We start from the raw sequence: 19660 nt of genomic DNA, 5'->3' as shown, positions 1-19660 counted from the left end.
TTAATAAATCTTTAAATGTTTTATAGAATTCTATTGGGAATCTATCCTCTCCTGGTGTTTTATTATTTGGTAGTTTTTTTTATTATCTCTTGTATTTCTACTATTTCAAATGGTTCTATTATTTTATTTTGTTCCTCTATTTGTAATTTTGGTAGTTCAATTTTAGTTAAAAATTCATCTATTTTGTCTTCTTTTCCTTCGTTTTCAGTTTGGTATAATTGTTCGTAGAATTCTCTGAAGTTTTCATTAATCTCCGTTGGATTATATGTGATTTGTTTGTCTTTTTTCCTTGATGCCAATACCATTCTCTTAGTTTGTTCTGTCTTAAGCTGCCATGCTAGAATTTTGTGCGTTTTTTCTCCTAGTTCATAATATTTCTGTTTTGTCTTCATTATGTTCTTCTCCACCTTATATGTTTGTAATGTTTCATATTTTATATTTATCTGCCAATTCTCTTCTTTTAGTTGTGTCTTCCTTCATTGCTAATTCTTTTTCTATATTTGTTATTTCCCTTTCCAACTTTTTGTTTTCCGATTGTAGTCCTTCTTCATCTTGGTTACATAACTTATTATTTGCCCTCTGATGAACGCTTTCATTGCGTCCCATACTATAAACTTATCTTTCACTGATTCCGTATTTATTTCAAAGTACCTTTTAATTTGTCTTTCAATGAATTCTCTAAAATCCTGCCTTTTAAGTAGCATGGAGTTTAATCTCCATCTATACATTCTTGGAGGGATGTCCTCTAACTCTATTGTCAATGACAGGGGTGAGTGGTCTGATAATATTCTAGCTTTATATTCTGTTTTTCTAACTCTGTCTTGCATGCGAGCTGATAACAGGAATAGGTCTATCCTTGAGTATGTTTTATGTCTACCCGAATAATATGAATATTCCTTTTCCTTTGGGTGTTGTTTCCTCCATATATCCATAAGTTGCATTTCTTGCATCGATTTAATTATAAATTTGGTTACTTTGTTCTTTCTGTTAGTTTTTTTTCCAGTTTTATCCATGTTTGAATCCAAATTAAGGTTGAAATTCCCTCCTATTAATATGTTCCCTTGCGTGTCTGCTATCTTCAAAAAAATATCTTCCATAAATTTTTGATCTTCTTCGTTAGGTGAATATACATTGAGTAAATTCCAAAAATATCTGACATTTTATCATTACATATCTCCCTGCTGGATCTATTATTTCCTCTTCTATTTTATTTGGTACATTTTTACTGATTAATATAGCTACTCCTCTAGCTTTTGAATTATACGACGCTGCTGTTACATGTCCTATCCAATCTCTCTTTAATTTCTTGAGCTCCATTTCAGTTAAGTGTGTTTCTTGCACAAATGCTATATCAATTTTTTCTTTTTTCAGTAAATTTAGCAGTTTCTTCCTTTTGATTTGGTTATGTATTCCGTTAATATTTAAAGTCATATAGTTCAACATAGCCATTTCATACTTTGTTTGTCTTTCCTTTCCATTTCCTCATCATTACCTTTCCTTCTTATCCATTTCTGCTTTCTTGTTTTGAACACTTTATAAGACAACATTTCTAAAATATCAAACATTTCCCTTATTCTCCTATCTAAAATTTCTTTAACCCCACTATCCCCTCCCCTTCCTGAGTTGCCCTTTATCCCTTGTCGGGCAACCACATCTCCCCTCTCCATTTGGATTTGCGAATTCACTTGCAAGCGTCAACTAATTTCGCAGTGACTGTAACTCCTCCCCACCCAGCCCCCCCAGAAAAGATTTTAATTTTCATAACTAACAAAGGTCACTCTCATAATTCCCTCCTTACTTCCTCTCTTCCCTTTCTTTCCCTTATTAATTCTTATCTATAGTCTATATATTTTCTTTTAAATATGGATACACTCATGTACACACATATATACATACACACACACATATATATATAAATATACCCATATACACACATACATATAGTTTGATGTCCACATCGTATCTGAAGTGAAATAGTGATCGAGTAACCATTTAACTGTTCTCCCCTGTTTGTCTCCCATGTGTTACCATATTTTTCCAGCGTAGAAGTTGAGTCGTGAAACTCAAAAAATCTCTCAAAAAATGGGGGTCGATTTAGACACCGGATATACTTTTGAGACCTTAAATTCAGCTCAAAATCCAGTCTGCACTGATCTGGCGAGGAAGTCGGCCTTTGGGAAACCAAAAAGAAAAAGCCCGACTGTGACAGATTTACAATGAAAACAGTAACACATTTAGCGCCCTTCAAAATCGCTCTCGCTATCATAACAAGGATGGCGGCAAGTCCTCGCTGTTTAAACTGTCATCATACGGTTCTCAGTCTGTATCTGATGGGGCGGCTTCAGCATCGTCATCCATGCCCCGCAACAGATCATCTTTCGCGTCATCAATTGCATGAGAGGTACCGCGCTTTTCCAGTGATTTTATCACAGTCCTCTAGATTTGTCCCGTGCCTTGAGCACGAAGTTACCCAGCACATCCAGTGAGGCAGCACGCATTGCCCCGCCTTTTGTAAATGACTTTTCTGCGTTTGACATCCAAGTGGTCTTTGAATGGCTCGACCAAGCAGACAACGAGAGTTTGCAATAGAGACGTCAAACCGAGATAACCGCCCTGTAACTACTATATGGTGCTAACCTCCTTTTAACCTTCACAGTTAAGTGGCAAATTCCGTTCTCTGCACAAACCGCCAGTTCCACACATCATCCGTCCATAGTTTTAAACCAGTTTCAGCCATCCATCCTTTGTCATGAAATGCCATGAAATGGGTGAAATACGCAGGGTATTTCATTTTTGCTTTAGTTTTGCGTTTGAAGACAACCACAGGGGGGGGGGGTGGGGTGAATCTGATAGAGGTATTTAAAATTATGAGGGGGATAGACAGAGTAGATGTGAATAGGCTCTTTCCCCTGAGGGTAGGGGCGATTGGAGCAAGGGGTCATGAGTTAAGGGTTAGGGGGCAAAACTTTAGAAGTAACATGAGAGGAAGCTTCTTCACTCAGAGAGGGGTGGCTGAGTGGAATGACCTTCCAGAAGAAGGTGGTTGGAGCAGGGTCAGTTTTGTCATTTAAGAGGAGGTTGGATGAGTACATGGATGTGAGGGGGTAGGAGGGTTATGGGCAGGGAGCAGGTAGGTGGTATTAGTGGAGTTTCACATAAATCGGTGCGGACTAGAAGGGCCGAGATGGCCTGTTTCCGTACTGTAATTGTTATATCTTCTTTTTTCTTTCTCTTTGGCTTGGCTTCGCGGACGAAGATTTATGGAGGGGGTAAAAGTCCACGTCAGCTGCAGGCTCATTTGTGGCTGACAAGTCCGATGCGGGACAGGCAGACACGGTTGCAGCGGCTGCAGGGGAAAATTGGTTGGTTGGGGTTGGGTGTTGGGTTTTTCCTCCTTTGCCTTTTGTCAGTGAGGTGGGCTCTGCGGTCTTCTTCAAAGGAGGTTGCTGCCCGCCAAACTGTGTGTTATATGACATCACGCGTGTTCACTTTGTCCCGTCGGCCATGGGTAAACCTGGTCCTTCCATCCCAGTGTTCCTTTGCCGAGGGGTTCCGTCCACCTTTCCAACATTTGTTTCCGCCGGTTGCGTATAATAAACTGGTGAAACTTTATGATCAGGATCTTTTGGTAGTTTCTTCTGTGCAATTTGTGGTTTTTTTTTGGCATTACACCAGATTTTTCCAGTTCGGGAAACGATTGCACAAGCTGACTGTAGCCTCAAAACAATCCCCAAGGTCTGGGCGTGACTTGGCCTACAGCAGTGCAAATGTTATTATTTTCTTTCAGGTGACGATGTGGCGATCCTACCTCTGTTCACGGACCTATTCTGCATTGTGATCTTCCAACTCTGGCTTACGAGGCCCTTTTCTCAATGGAGGTCGACTTATACCGCAGTCAAGGGGGCACCTCAAAGCAGGTAGAAAATTGGGGTCGACTTATACGTTGGATATACCATAAAACCCTTAAAATGAGGCTGATAAAGGGGTGGGGGGGGGTGGGTCAACTTTTACACCAAAATATACGGTAATTAAAGTTATGTGCGACTGTAACACTTGTAACCTGATACTCTTCCCAACTCTAAATCAGGGCAGCTGGAATCCATCAGCACCAGCCGACTATCATTGGGCACTGACAAGAGAGGCATCAGATGCCGCGGACAAATGAAAATCAGCGGCAAAACATATTTAGGTCAGTTGAACTAACGCAAGGTGTCAGTGCCATTATGGAGTTAATGTTTCTCAAACTTAAAAGGTTCCATTATTGTCACGTATATTTAGAATGTAACCTACATGATATTCTTTAACTGTTGTCCACTGTAAGGCAGAGAGTTGCCATTTTGTCCAGCGCCTCCTCACAGAAACCTACAGCACCTGGTGTTCTCAGGCAGCCTCCCCTCCAAGTACCGACCAGGCCTGAGCCCGCTTAGCTTCCAAGATCAGACCATCTCAGGCTACGAGGCACTGAGGGAGATTCCTATGCAATGCAGTGAACCTGGAACTATCTTTGGATTCAGCTTGATGTGGTCTATCATAATCCCCTTTTATTTCCCCTGGAAACCACCCTTTTGGGGGAAAACCCATTGTTGTCCAGTGTATTAATGGCCACTAACACATTTGCTTCGACAATAGCCAGAGACCATCAAGAGATGGTAAGGCACTTGGACCCAGTTCTGATCTAGTAATGTGCCCCAAACCCTATGGGTTATTATCCCATCTCTCTCATCAAAGCATCACAAAGCCTGCACAACACCAACACCGAGGGCAAGTAAATAAGAATGGGTGAATGAAACCAAAAATAAGTTGGGTGTGTTGATCCAAAGATTTATGAAGATTAACTCATCCACTGCTTGATGAAAGGAAGGTGGGGACTTCCCCCTAACATAGTTGGCAGGGAGCCATTTGAACAGCGATACCTACCCGGCAGGTTACAAACCAAACTTAACCAGGGTCCAGGATGTTAAAAGACGCAAAACACAGGAGCAGAAATAGGCCATTCAGCCCGTTGAGTCTGCCCTGCCATTTAATCATGAACCAATCCATTTCCCCCACTCAGCCCACTTCTCCCCCTATTATTTGATGCCCTAGCTAATCAAGAACCTGTCAATCTCTGCCTTAAATACACCCAATGACGGAGGAGTCACGTGATGGAGTAGTGGCTGGTAGGGGAACTCCAGCCCTCTCCAGAAAAGTAAAAAAAAGATGGAGAAAAAACAAAGGCACAAACATAAAAACCATAACAAAGTGAAAGTAAAATTGTGGAGAAAATGGCAGCGAAGAAAGAAAAACCAAAAACAGGAAGAAAAGAAGAAGGAAGGATGTCGGAGGAGGAAGGTGAAGGCCTTACCGGTACGAGGAGGCCCGCCATGGAGAGAGAAGCCCGCTCCCTGAGGTCAGTCGAAGCCCCGAACTCGGGACTACAAAAATGGCTCACGGAGCCAAACAAAAGTGCGCAACTGTGCATGCGCGAGGATTCGCGCATGCGCGATGCGCAAGACAAAAATAACACTGACGGGAGGGGGGAACCAGCTGAGGAGTAGATCTCCGCAGCTGAAACAGGCAATTACAACACAACAGCAAGAGGAAAACATACAAAATAACGAGAACAAGAAGGAAGAGAATAAAATAAGAAATCAAAGAAACAACAGATGACCAACCCAGAGGAAGAAGACCAACACCAAGACACTTTTAATAAAAATAAGAAGACCAAAAATACCCAACAAAATAAAATAAACAACCCAACAAGAAAACCAGAAGAGACAGAGGTAAAGGACACAGATCCTGGAGTGGACTCAGAAGAAGAGGAGGAAGAACACAGAGAAATGGAAGATGAAGGGAAGGGCAAGTACATGGATATTTTTTTTTTAAAGAATATATGGAAACAGTAAAAGAATGGCAGTCACATATATATATATATATATATATATATGTATATATGTATGTATATATATATATATATATATATATATAAAAATAGAGTATAGGTAAGAACTAAGAAGGGAAAGAAAGGAAGTAAGAAGGGAATTAAGAAAGTGACCTTTGTTATATATGAAGATTAAAATCTTTTTCTGGTGGGGGGCTGGGTGGGGAAGAATAACAGTCACTGCAAAATCAGTTGACACTTGCGAGTGGATTTGCAAATCCAAATGGAGAGGGGAGATGTGGTTGCCCGACAAGGGACAAAGGGCAACTCAGAAAGGGGAGGGACTATTGGGGTTAAAGAAATTTTAGATATGAGAATAGTGGAAATATTTTATGTTTTAGAAATGTTGTCTTATAATGTGTTCAAAAAAAGAAAGCAGAAATGGATAAGAAGGAAAGGTGGTGATGAGGAAACGGAAAGGAAAGATAAACAAAGTATGAAATGACTATGTTGAACTATATGACTTTAAATATTAACGGAATACATAACCAAATCAAAAGGAAGAAACTGCTAAATTTACTGAAAAAAGAAAAAATTGATATAGCATTTGTGCAAGAAACAAACTTAACTGAAATGGAGCTCAAGAAATTAAAGAGAGATTGGATAGGACATGTAACAGCAGCATCATATAATTCAAAAGCCAGAGGAGTAGCTATATTAATCAATAAAAATGTACCAATCAAAATAGAAGAGGAAATAATAGATCCAGCAGAGAGATATGTTATGATAAAATGTCAGATATATTCAGAATTTTGGAATTTACTCAATGTATATTCACCTAATGAAGAAGATCAAAAATTTATGCAAGATATCTTTTTGAAGATAGCAGATACGCAAGGGAACATACTAATAGGAGGGGATTTTAACCTTAATTTGGACTTAAACATGGATAAAACTGGAAAAAAAACTAACAGAAAGAACAAAGTAACCAAATTTATAATTAAATCGATGCAAGAAATGCAACTTTTGGATATATGGAGGAAACAACACCCAAAGGAAAAGGAATATTCATATTATTCGGGTAGACATAAAACATACTCAAGGATAGACCGGAGGAGTCACGTGATGGAGTAGTGGCTGGACGGTGAACTCCAGCCCTCTCCAGAAAAGTCGGGAAAAACAAAGAAAAACACAAAGGCACAGAAATAAAAGTTACAGAAAAGTGAGTATAAAGGTGGAAAGAAGATGGCGACAAAAAAAGAAAAATCGAAAGCAACGGTAAGAAGAGAGGAAGAGAAGACAAAGGAGGAAAAAGGTGAAGGCCTTACCTGTCCGAAGAGGCCCGCTGCGGAGAGAGAAACCCGCTTCCTCAGGTCGGTAAATAATGGACTACAAAAATGGCTCGCAGAGCCGAGTAAAAGTGCGCAACCGCGCATGCGCAATGCGCATGAAAAAAAACACACCGACGGGAGGGGGACCAGCTGGGGAGTCGATCTCCACAGCCAGCAACAACAGCTGCAGAACACCTGCAGCAAGAAGAGACCACAGAAGACAATGGAAACAAGAAAGAAGAGAAGAAAAGGGCAACAAAGAAACAACAGATGGCCAACCCAGAGGAAGAAGAAGAGGAAGAGTACAGTGAAATAGAAGAAGAAGAGAAAGGCAAGATAAAGGATATACTTTCTCTTATTAAAGGATACATGGAGTCATTTAAAGAATGGCAAACACAGGAATTTAATGATTTAAGAAAAAGAATAAACAACACAGAAGAGAAAATGAATAAAATAGATATGACCTTAACAGAAATGGGAAAGAAAATGGACAAGATGGAAGAGCGGGCAGTAGCAGCAGAAATGGAGGTAGAAGACTTAAAAAAGAAATTGGAGAAATCTAATAAAAAAACTAAAGAGACACAAGAACTACTAGCTCAAAAAATAGATACAATGGAAAACCATAACAGAAGAAATAACATAAAGATAGTGGGCCTTAAGGAAGATGAAGAAGGCAAGAATATGAGGGAGTTTATAAAAGAGTGGATCCCTAAGACCCTAGGATGTCCAGAACTACAGCATGAAATGGAAATAGAAAGGGCACATAGAGTATTGGCCTCTAAACCACAACCACAACAAAAACCAAGATCTATTGTAGTAAAATTCCTAAGATATACTACAAGAGAAAAGGTACTGGAGAAGACAATGGAAAAAGTAAGAGAGGGCAACAAACCACTGGAGTATAAAGGGCAAAAAATCTTCATTTATCCAGATATAAGTTTTGAACTCCTAAAGAAGAGAAAAGAGTTCAATACAGCAAAGGCGATTTTATGGAAGAAAGGGTATAAATTTATACTAAAGCATCCAGCGGTATTGAAAATATTTATTCCAGGACAACAAAACAGACTATTCTCGGATCCAGAAGAAGCACGAAAATTTGCAGAACAATTACAAAAATAGACTGAGGGAGGAAGACGGGTAATGAGAGTTAAAATGATCACGATTGATATGTATGTGGGTAAAGACAAAAATAGACTGAGGGATGAAGACGGGTAATGAGAGTAAAAATGATCACGATTGATATGTATGCGGGTAAAGAGGTATAAGAATGAATAGAGACAATGAGCATACATAAATGTATCTGTACTTAGAGGAAAATATAGATAGTATAGACAAGAATTAATAAGGGAAGGTAATGGAATAGAGAGAATAAGGAGGGAATTAAAAGAGTGACCTTTGTGACATATGAAAAGTGAAATCTTTTCTGGGGGAGGCGGGGTGGGGGGAAATAGCGGTCACTGCAAAATCAGTTGACGCTTGCGAGTGGATTCGCAAATCCAAATGGAGAGGGGAGATGTGGTTGTCTGACAAGGGATAAAGGACAACTCAGGAGGTGAAGGGGAGATTGGGGATAAATAAGATAGAAATAGGAGAATAAGGAAAATGTTGGATGTTGTAGGAATGTTGTCTTATAAAGAGTTGAAAATAAGAAAACAGAAATGGAAAAGGAGGAAAGGTAATGATGGAAAAACAGAAAGAGAAGATAAACAAAATATAAAAGGGCTACGCTGAACTATATGTCTTTAAATATTAATGGAATACATAACCAAATTAAAAGGAAGAAACTACTAAATTTAAATGAATAAATGTATTCCATTAGAAAAAATAACAGATAGGTTAAGAAATAATATTGAAATATTCGAGCAAGTATAGGAGCCTTACATTAAATACAATAGCGAAAACCTACCGGGGACAAACAGTACCTAAGTTGATGGAAGGAGAAGGAAAGAAAAGAATGGACTCAGTAGAATTTCTGGTGTAATTTTGTTGAATGACAACATTGTCTGACTGGCTTAATGCAACCTAGATTGTATACCTAAAATGGATGAGAGGGGGGGGGTGGGGGGGTGGTTTGGGAGGAAAGGGGGGGGGGGGGGAGAAAAAGTCACTGTATATGTGTGAAAAAGAAATAGTGTATATCATGGCTAATGTGATTTATGGTGTGAAAAATAAAAAATTAAAAAAAAAAGGATAGACCTATTCCTGTTATCAGCCCATATTCAAGGGAGAGTTAGGAAAGCGGAATATAAAGCTAGACTATTATCGGACAACTCACACCTGTTATGGGCAATAGAGCTAGAGGACATCCCACCAAGAATGTATAGATGGAGATTAAACTCCATGCTACTTAAAAGACAGGATTTTAGAGAATTCATTGAAAGACAAATTAAAAGGTACTTTGAAATAAATACGGAATCAGTGAAAGATAAGTTTATACTATGGGACGCAATGAAAGCATTCATCAGAGGGCAAATAATAAGTTATGTAACTAAGATGAAGAAGGGCTACAATCGGGAAACAGAACAGTTGGAAAGGGAAATAACAAATATAGAAAAAGAATTAGCAATCAAGGAAGGTACAACTAAAAGAAGAGAATTGGCAGATAAAAAAATAAAATATGAAACACTACAAACATATAAGGTGGAGAAGAACATAATGAAGATAAAACAGAAATATTATGAACTAGGAGAAAAAGCGCACAAAATTCTAGCATGGCAGCTTAAGACAGAACAAACTAAAAAAATGGTATTGGCATTAAGGAAAAAGAACAAACAAATTACATATAATCCAATGGAGATCAATGAAAACTTCAGGGAATTCTACGAGCAATTATATCAAACTGAAAACGAAGGGAAAGAAGACAAAATAGATGAATTTCTAACTAAAATTGAACTACCGAAATTACAAACAGAGGAGTAAAATAAATTAATAAAACCATTTGAAATAGAAGAATTACAGGAGATATTAAAACAACTACCGAACAATAAAACACCAGGAGAGGATGGTTTCCCAACAGAATTCTATAAAACATTTAAAGACTTATTAATTCCTCCCCTCTTGGAAGTAATCAACCAGATTGACAAAACACAAAGCATACCAGATTCATGCAAAACAGGAATAATTACAGTAATACCAAAGACAGGGAAAGATCCACTAGCACCAGCATCATATAGACCAATATCATTACTTAACACAGATTATAAGATAATAGCTAAACTATTAGCAAACAGATTGGCCAACTATGTACCAAAAATAGTAAATCTAGACCAAACTGGATTTATTAAAAAAAGACGAACAACAGACAATATCTGTAAATTTATTAACTTAATTCATGCAGTAGAAGGAAATAAAACTCCAACAGTAGCGGTTGCTTTAGACGCAGAGAAGGCCTTTGACAGAGCAGAATGGAATTATTTATTCAAAGTACTACAAAAATTCAGCTTACCAGAGAAATACATTAATTGGATTAAAGCATTATATAAGGGGCCATTGGCGAAAGTGACAGTAAATGGATATATATCAAAACAATTTAACTTAAGCAGATCAACAAGGCAGGGATGTCCACTATCTCCCTCACTGTTCGCGTTAGCTATAGAACCACTAGCAGAACAGATAAGAACAGAAAATAAAATAAGAGGGATAAAAATAAGAGAAGAAATATAAAATCAGTCTATTTGCAGATGACGTTATAATATACTTCTTTGGTTTGGCTTCACGGATGAAAATTTATGGAGGGGTAATGTCCACATCAGCTACAGGCTCGTTTGTGGCTGGCAAGTCCGATGCGGGACAGGCAGACACGGTTGCAGCGGAAAATTGGTTGGTTGGGGTTGGGTGTTGGGTTTTTCCTCCTTTGTCTCACCAACCATCCTTTCAATGTTCTTCAGCATGATGCTGAAACAAGCCATGGAAGACGCTGTTTACATCCGGTACCGCACGGATGGCAGTCTCTTCAATGTGAGGCGCCTGCAAGCTCACACCAAGACATATATAAACTCAATTTATATAAACTCAATTATCATCCACTAATGAAAAAATTACAGGATGACTTAGAGCATTGGAAAGACTTACCACTAACACTGATAGGAAGGATAAACTGTATTAAAATGAATATTTTCCCAAGGATACAATACCTATTTCAGTCATTACCAATACACCTAGCAGAGAAATTCTTCAAGGAGTTAAAGAAAATAATAAGGAAATTCTTATGGAAAGGGGGGGAAACCGAGGATAGCGCTAGATAAATTAACAGAATGGTACAAACAAGGAGGCTTACAGCTACCAAACTTTAAGAATTATTATAGAGCCGCACAATTAAAATACCTAACAGATTTTTATCAAACAAGGGAAAAACCAGATTGGACCAGATTAGAACTAGATAAAATAGGGGAGAAGATACCTGAACATATACTATATAAATGGGATGAAAAATTGGTACAACGTAGGAATTCACCGGTATTGCATCATCTGCTCAACATTTGGAAGAAGATTCGTGTGGAAAGGAATAAAACAAATTACCAACTACCAAAACTAATATTGACGCAAAATCAGCTAATCCCTTTCACAATAGATAACCTTTCCTTTAGAGAATGGGAGAGAAAAGGGATCAAAAAAATAGAAAATTGTTTTTCGGGAAATAAATTATTATCCTTTGAACAAATGAAGGATAAATATAATATAACTGATGATACAATGTTTGGATACTACCAACTGAAATCCTACTTGAAGGACAAATTGGGAAACAGTCTGAGGTTACCAGAAGGAAGCAATTTTGAATATGTGATTACAGATACAATGATAATCAAAAAATTTGTAACAAATATGTACATCAAACTGCAAGAAAAGGAGAACGAGGAAACAAATGGTAAACCTAAACAAAAATGGGAACAAGATCTAAACATAAAGATAAAGAATGAAACATGGGAGAAGCTATGCTCCGGAACTATGAGAAATACAATAAACACGAGGTTATGCATGATACAATATAACTGGATACACAGGCGATATATAACACCTCAAAAGTTAAATAAATGGGACCCAACAGTATCTGACAGATGTTTTCGCTGTAAAAAGGAAACGGGAACAACAATTCATGCAATTTGGACATGTGAGAAAGTGAAAAATTTTTGGGAAGATCTAAACCAAATATTAAATAAAATCACAAAAAGCAATATACCAAAAAACCCAGAGATCTTCCTCCTAAGTAATATAAGAAACAAAGAATTTGGACTCGATTTGGATGGAGCACAAAAAAGATTTGTTATGATAGCCCTAGCTGTAGCAAAAAAATGTATTATGTCAACCTGGAAATTAGAAGATAACTTGAGAATACAACAATGGTATATAGAAATGAATAAATGTATTCCATTAGAAAAAATAACATATAATTTAAGAAATAATATTACAATATTCGAACAAATATGGGAGCCATACATGAAACACAATAGAGAAATCCTACCATGGATTTCCACCACCTAAAATGACAGAAGGAGAAGACAACGAAAAGAACTGACTCAGTAAAATTTCTTGTTTATTTTTATTAAGTGACAACATTGTTTAACGGGTTTAATGTATCTTATAGATTGAACTTCAAATAAATGGGAAAGTGGGTGAGGGAGGGAGGGAAAAAAAGGGGGAGAAAATGACACTGTATATATTTAAGAAGAAAAATGTCTGTCTGCATCTTGGTCAATATGGTTTATAGTGTGAAAAATAAAAAAATTTAAAAAAAAATACTCCCAATGACTTGGCCTCCACAGCCACCCATGGTAATAAGTTTTACAGATTCGCCACCCTCTGGCTGAAGAAATTATCTTGCATTTGTGTGCTCAGCGGATTCTCTTCAATCCGAGAGTCCTAGACTCTCCCACCGTTGGAAACAACCTTTCTACATCCACTCTGTCCATGCCTTTTAACATTCAATGAGATCTCCCCTCATTCTCCTAAATTCCAATGAGTACTGACGAAGAGCCAGTATTATATCCAATTAACACCTTTTTATGTTTTTTTTAATACACAGGCCTTACGTCAGAGCGTCTCAACCTTTTTCTTTCCACTCACATCCCACTTTAAGTAATCCCCATGCCATCGGGTGATCTGTGATTAGTAAGGGATTGCTTAAGGTGGGATGTGGGTGGGAAGAGATGGTTGAAAATCAGTGCTCTAGACCCAATTGTTACTGAAATATTTTGCTTGAGAAAAATGGTCACTGGCCCATTGCCTTTGGAGTTCTGAAACCGTGCACATAACGAGTTAATGAGGGACAATTAAAACAGCGGTTTTCAAACCTTCCCTTCCCACCTTAAGCAATCCTTTACTAATCACAGAGCATTGATGGCAGAGTGATTACTTGAAAATGATATGTAAGTGGAAAGAGAAAGGTTGAGAACCACTGCCAAAGATGCTCTGTGATTAATAAGGGATTGCTTAAGGTGGGATGTGGGTGGAAAGAAAAAGTTTGAAAGCCGCTGTTTTAATTGTCCCTCATGGGCTCGTTATGTGCACAGTTTCAGAACTCCAAAGGCAATGGGCCAGTGACCATTTTTCTCAAGCAAAATATTTCAGTAACAATTGGGTCAAGAGCACTGATTTTCAACCATCTCTTCCCACCCACATCCCACCTTAAGCAATCCCTAACTAATCACAGAGCTCCAATGGCCTAGGGAATACTTAAAGTGGGATGTGAGTGGAAAGAAAAAGGTTGAGAACCACTGGTCTAGATGATGGGGTGGTAAATTGGATTAGTAAGTATGCGGGTGATACTAAGATGGGTGGCATTGTGGATAATGAGGAAGGTTTTCAAAGCTTGCAGAGAGATTTGGGCCAGTGAGAAGAGTGGGCTGAAAGTTAGGAAATGGGGTTCAACGCTGACAAGTGTGACAAGTTGGACTAATCAAAATAGCCCAAATGGTAGGGCATGAAAGAATGTAATTGAACAGAGAGATCTAGGAATAGTGGTCCACAGTTCCCTGAAGGTGGATAGGTTAGTGAAGAATGCTGTTCTTTATAAATCAGAGCACAGAGGGAGGGAATGTTAAAATTAGACAAGGCGTTGGTGAGGCTACATTTGGAATATTGTTTTCCGTTCCGGTCAACAAATTACAAAAAGGATATGAACAAAGCTGACATAAGATTCACCAGATGATCCCTGGGTTTCAGCTCCCAGTTATAGAGAAAGGTTAAACCAGTTAGGGCCTTATTCCTTGGAGTGCAGAAGGCTGAGGGTAGGGGGGATTCGATAAAGGATTTTGAAATGTTGAGTGGGATCGATAGAGTAGATGGACATTTTCCATTGAGGAGAGTGGAGATTCAAACCAGAGGACATGAGCTGAGATTTTATGTGGACAGAAGTTTAGGTGCAACACTAGAAGGAGTTTCTTGACTCGGAGAGTGGAGTCGGTGTGGAACTGGGTTCCAGTGGAGGCAGGTACAATATTATCTTTCAAGAAAAAAATTGGATAGGTGTATAGATGGAAAGCTATGAAGGGTTATGGGCAAAGTTCAGGTCAGTGGGACGAGGAGAGTATAAAAGTTTCAGCATGGACTAAAAGGGCCGTGAATGGCCCTGTTTCCGCGCTGTAATTGCTAGATGGTTCTATTTTATTTTTGATTTTCAAAGTCCCAAACACAGAGCGCAATCTCTTCCAACAATCTCTCACCCCTCTCCCCAATACAACAAAGATTAGATAAATGTAACAAATGCAAAGAATCCAAATATCTGTGAAGTCACCAACCCTGAAAAACCCAAAGAAACCTAAAATAGAAAAATAGGTGCAGGAGGAGACCGTTGGGCCCTTCAAGCCTACCCTGCCATTCAATATGATCATGGCTAATCAGTACCCGGTTCCTGCCATCTCCCCATACCCCCTGGCCACAAGGGGAAAATCTAACCTACTCATATTGACAAGGATCTGACTTCAACTACCTCCTGTGGCAAAGAATTCCACAAATCCACCACTCTCTGAGAGAAGAAATTTTTCCTCATCTCAGTCCTAAAAAAACACCCCCCCCCCCTATCCTTAAACTGTGACCCCGGTTCTGGTGTTTCCCAACATTGGAAACAACCTACCTGCATCTCAACTGTCTTAACCCTGAAGAATTCTATAAGATCCCCCCTCAATTCCACAGAATAAAGGCCTAGTCTATCCAACCTTTCTTCATATGCAAGTCCTTCCATCCTTGGTATCAGTGCAGTGAACCTTCTCTGTGCCCCCTCCATGGATAAGGATCAAAATGCAAGAACCTGTCCTCTGTGGCACTGTCCACTTCATTAATTGCAATCATCTAATGACTGACACGGATGGCTGCACTTCCTCTATTCAGAAGGGGTGGAATTATATCTGTACACCAATGTGTTGCTCCCCCCACCCCCGTGACAGATGTGCCATTGTTCCTCCTTAAATTGTACCTGATTTTCTCCAGGGGAACACAACTCTGCATACAATCACGTAGCGTTGAGTTGGGAGTCGGACTTCCACGTCTGCTAAGCACCCCCCCCCTCCAGCTGCCAAACAAGGCCACCTTCGGTCAGAGCAGTGGCGAGCGTGATCAGCGGCAGTGATCAGGGTTGGAATCCCATGCTGTCTTGTGAGGAGTGCATGGCCCCCCTCGGGGGCCTCTGGTTTCCTCCCTTTGTACAGGGGGTGTGGGTTGAATTGGGCGGCCAGGACTCATGGGCCGAAACGGCATGTGGGTCCAAATTATTTTTTAAAATGTAAAGTTGGGACAGTTTAAAACTCACGCCCATAATGTCTCCCATAAGGTAGAATTCTGGATCCTGTGGAAAATCCATCTTTGTAATTTTTTTCCCCAGAATTTCCCCCAGGAGGATCTCAGCAGGAAAGATCTCTGGGGGCTCTCTTCCCACCGTGAAGAACACCAACAACCCTTGATGCAGGCGAAAGGCAGTAAACCTGGTGACGGGCTCCACATGCCCCCTTATGTAAACACCTGCCATCAGGTAGGAGGTACCGTGGCACTTGGGCCTTCACACCCAGATTGGGCAAGAGCTTCTTCCCCTGCAAACCATCAGACTCCTGAATTCCCAGAATGGATGTGGAGAGTGAACCGTGAACTGTTAAAAATGTCCTACTATTTTAAATGTGAACTTCTAGTCGAACCTAGATTTATATAAATATGCTCCGTGGTCCAGAAGAAATACTCTCTCTTTATCGAGTGCGCAGGATATGAACAGTAAATAAAGGGACTGGACTTTGTACGCTGCCAGGTTGAATGGATAAAGGCTCCAATCTCCACACCCAAAGCATATTTCAGAGATTTCTGGTTTAGATTTATGTAGTATGACAGAGTATATAGATGTGTTTTTGGGAGATAAATTGGGAAAGGTTTGTTCGAGTAACTTTAAAACAGATCTTATTTGAAATACTGGAGTTCGGCCCCATGCTAGATATATTGGCTCTACAGCTTTTGCAAAAGCTTTTAAGAGTGCTCAAGAGACTTCACTAATAGATTGTTATTTACAAAAGGCAACAGATGAAAGATCTTGCTGGAGCCGCAAATTGTCTGGAAGAAAACTTGCTGTTCTAAGAGGGTCATCTGGTTTTGCACGCAGAGAGATTCAAACAGACGTTCTTTCTGAGATAGAGAGAGACGAAGATCACTTCTACAATGTTACAGTCAGTCGAAGCAGCTGGGACTGGAACAGGACAAGCTGGCAAGCTTGTGGAAAACCCTATTTGGAAGATGGCCTGGTCAAAGCCCTTGTGGTTCATGCAAGAGAGGACTAGCTATCTAATGTTTCACTTGGAATAAGGGAAACAAAAAGGAACTCTGTGGTGACCTGAAAGAAAGAGATTATCATCTGGAGAACCCTGAGGGGGCAAGTTTCGTCATCAAGGCAGTGGAGTGGCTGATGGAAGTACATCAGTTGTGGATGTCCTGGAACAACAAATCTCTCTCTGAAAACTGAGCGGTAACCATTTACCTTTCAAGTACCAAAGCCTGGTGAACTTTACAAATGTGAAATTCTGTGCACAGTATAAGAATTGCCTGCAACCAGTGAACTTGGAGGAATGAGAAGTGAGAGTGGACTGTGAACCAAATAACTTTGCTGAACTTACACACTCATTACGTACACGTGTGCTTAGAACTAGAAGGGGGTTAAGTTAGGTTAGTTAAGTGAACAGTGATGTTAAAGTTTGATTCTATTTTCATGTTTAAAGACAATTAAAAGTAACTTTGATTTGTAACTATATGTCTTGGTGAATGGGCTTTGGGGTCCTCTGGGCTTGTAAACAGTAATTTTTGAAGTGTGAGGCAGGAAATTGTATCGCACCAACCTGTACCTGGCATTAACGACTACAATCGTGCTGTCTCGGCACCGGTCTGACCAGCACCGCTCGTGGTAACATCTGCAAACTTGGCCACAAAATCATTCATTCTATCATCCAAATCATTAACATATGACAGATTCTTCTTCACATTAGACAAACCAAGGTTTTAATATACAGTAAATATAATAAAGGTCTTAATGTAATTCTGACAAATTTATTCCATGAGTTTCTTGGACCAATATTTCAGGTCAGATTTGGCAAAGGGGGAGGTACTTTTACACAGGTCATACTTTTTACCATGCTAAGTACCTGTGCTGTTCAAGGCGTCAGGAGCCCGGATGGCCAGGAGGTAAGTCCGTGTTTTAAAAAAAAACTCAGATTGGTGGGTGCCTGGGGCCGAGCAGCGAGTCTGGGGCCGTAGCGACAGGAGCTCTGGTGGTTGGGATTATACGGAAAACGCGCCATTTTTTGGGGCCAAAAAAAAGGTCAATGTGAATAATTGTATTTTCTGTAGCAGCTTCTCTCTCTGTATCAATATACGTACTGGCAGATGTCAGAGCCGATGAGCAGTGGAGAAGCCTCCCCTCCGTGATACATCATGTGAAATAAAGTCCACTCCAGGTCTCCGATCGGTTAATTTCGGTGAGTGTAGGTAACCAGGACGGTCAAGGCTACAGCAGGACGTGGACAAGATGCAAGGCTTGACACATGGAATTAAATTTGATCAAGTGCACAGTGAAAGTATTTTGATTCAAACACAGTAACTGGGAGGGTGCGAGAGCGTCTATTTTATATTTTTAAATTTAGAAAGGTGGCCTTGGCGACAAGCCCTTCCAGCCCACGTTCAACATTCCTTTTATTGTCCCATAATAATAGTTTACCTCCCTCCTCCCCCATCCCACCACATCGACGTGATCGACAGGGTTTGTCGTCTGAAGGAGGCGCGCAAAATCACTGAGGACCCCCCTTCTCCACCTCCGTAGCATCTTCCAGCTGCCTCCGGTCAGGGAGACAGGAAGTGCATGCGCCGCTGCTCACAATGGTGGTGGTAGCACACATGGCTGGTGACTGCAGCTCTCAGATGACGCTGAGCTGGGGGTGGGGGGCGGACGTAGGAAGCGTTGACAGCACCGAGAGGGCCGGAGAGAGTCTTGGACAGCTTTGGGGAATGGGCAGGGGTACAATGCGAAAAAATGCACGGTTGGACATTTTGGACGAGGAAATAACAGGCGGATTATTGCTTGGATGGGGAGAAAATTTAAAATTTGGAAGTGCAAAGGAACTCAGGGGACTGGGAGGAGTGTGTCCTCGTGCAGGATAACCACCGGGTTAGATCGGCTGTAAGGAAAGTGAACGCTACGTTGGCATAAATTTCAAGGGGAATAGTGTATAAGAGTAGAGGTGTTGATGAGGCTCCATGGGGTCTGGGTGAGACCTCATTTGGAGAACCATGCAGTTTTGGGACCCTTATCTTAGAAGGGATGTAACGACATTGGAGTGAGTGCGGAGATTTACCAGGATGATTCCTGCAACGTATGAGGAACGTTTAGAGGCTCTTGGACAGTATTCTTGGAGTATAGAAGAATGAGAGGGGATGTCATAAAAACATTTCAAATGCTGAAAGGATTGGACAGAGTAGATGTGAGTAGGATGTTTTCCTTGGTGGGTGAATCCAGGACAAGGGGGCACAATCTGAGAATGAGAAGGTGACCATTTAAAACAGAGACGAGGAGAAATTTCTTTAGCCAGAGGGTCAGTGGATTTGTGGAATTCGTTGCCACATACAGCTGATCATTTGGGGGGGGGGGGCGAGATATCTAACTCGTCAGGGGATATGGGGGGGGGGGGAAGAAGGCCAGAACTTGGAACTAGATGTGAGAACAGTTTAGCTCAGGGTAGAGTTGTGGAGCAGACTCGATGGGCCGAATGGCCTACTTCTGTTCCTTGTGATCTAATGATGTGGCTCCGATGTGAGGTTTGGCCACCCCTACTGGAAGGGGGCTTGTATCTTCTATCCCTGTGACCAGCACAGGTGCCAGAAACGTACAGGGGTCGGTCGGTTTAGTTAGACGGCACAGATTTCGATGGCTGGAATAGAATGGAACATTGGAAGTGGGACACATCGAGGTAGATGGGAATGTGGTGGGGGGGAGGGAGGGGGTTTTATTCAGAGACTG

General features: G+C 40.4%; 1 protein-coding gene and 1 long non-coding RNA gene across 2 annotated transcripts in view; one reads left to right on the top strand and one right to left on the bottom strand.

Moving 5' to 3' along the window:
• The first annotated feature begins 3389 nt into the window (after positions 1-3389).
• Positions 3390-17663, top strand: LOC138764421 (uncharacterized). Its single transcript, XR_011358155.1, has 3 exons — positions 3390-3917; positions 4088-4189; positions 16004-17663. It is a non-coding gene; the product is annotated as an uncharacterized lncRNA (long non-coding RNA).
• The window catches only part of gatad2b (GATA zinc finger domain containing 2B), a 100685-nt gene continuing 98668 nt past the window's right edge, over positions 17644-19660 (bottom strand). Inside the window, exon 11 of the mRNA XM_069940322.1 lies at positions 17644-18154. Coding sequence (XP_069796423.1) covers positions 18117-18154 — 38 coding nt within the window. The 3' untranslated portion in view covers positions 17644-18116. The remainder of the gene's footprint in view (positions 18155-19660) is intronic.

Source organism: Narcine bancroftii, chromosome 5 (genome assembly GCF_036971445.1).
Source record: "Narcine bancroftii isolate sNarBan1 chromosome 5, sNarBan1.hap1, whole genome shotgun sequence".
NCBI classification, from domain to species: Eukaryota; Metazoa; Chordata; class Chondrichthyes; order Torpediniformes; family Narcinidae; genus Narcine; species Narcine bancroftii.
Note: the sequence above shows the minus strand (reverse complement) of the source record. Positions and strands in the feature narration are given on the sequence as shown.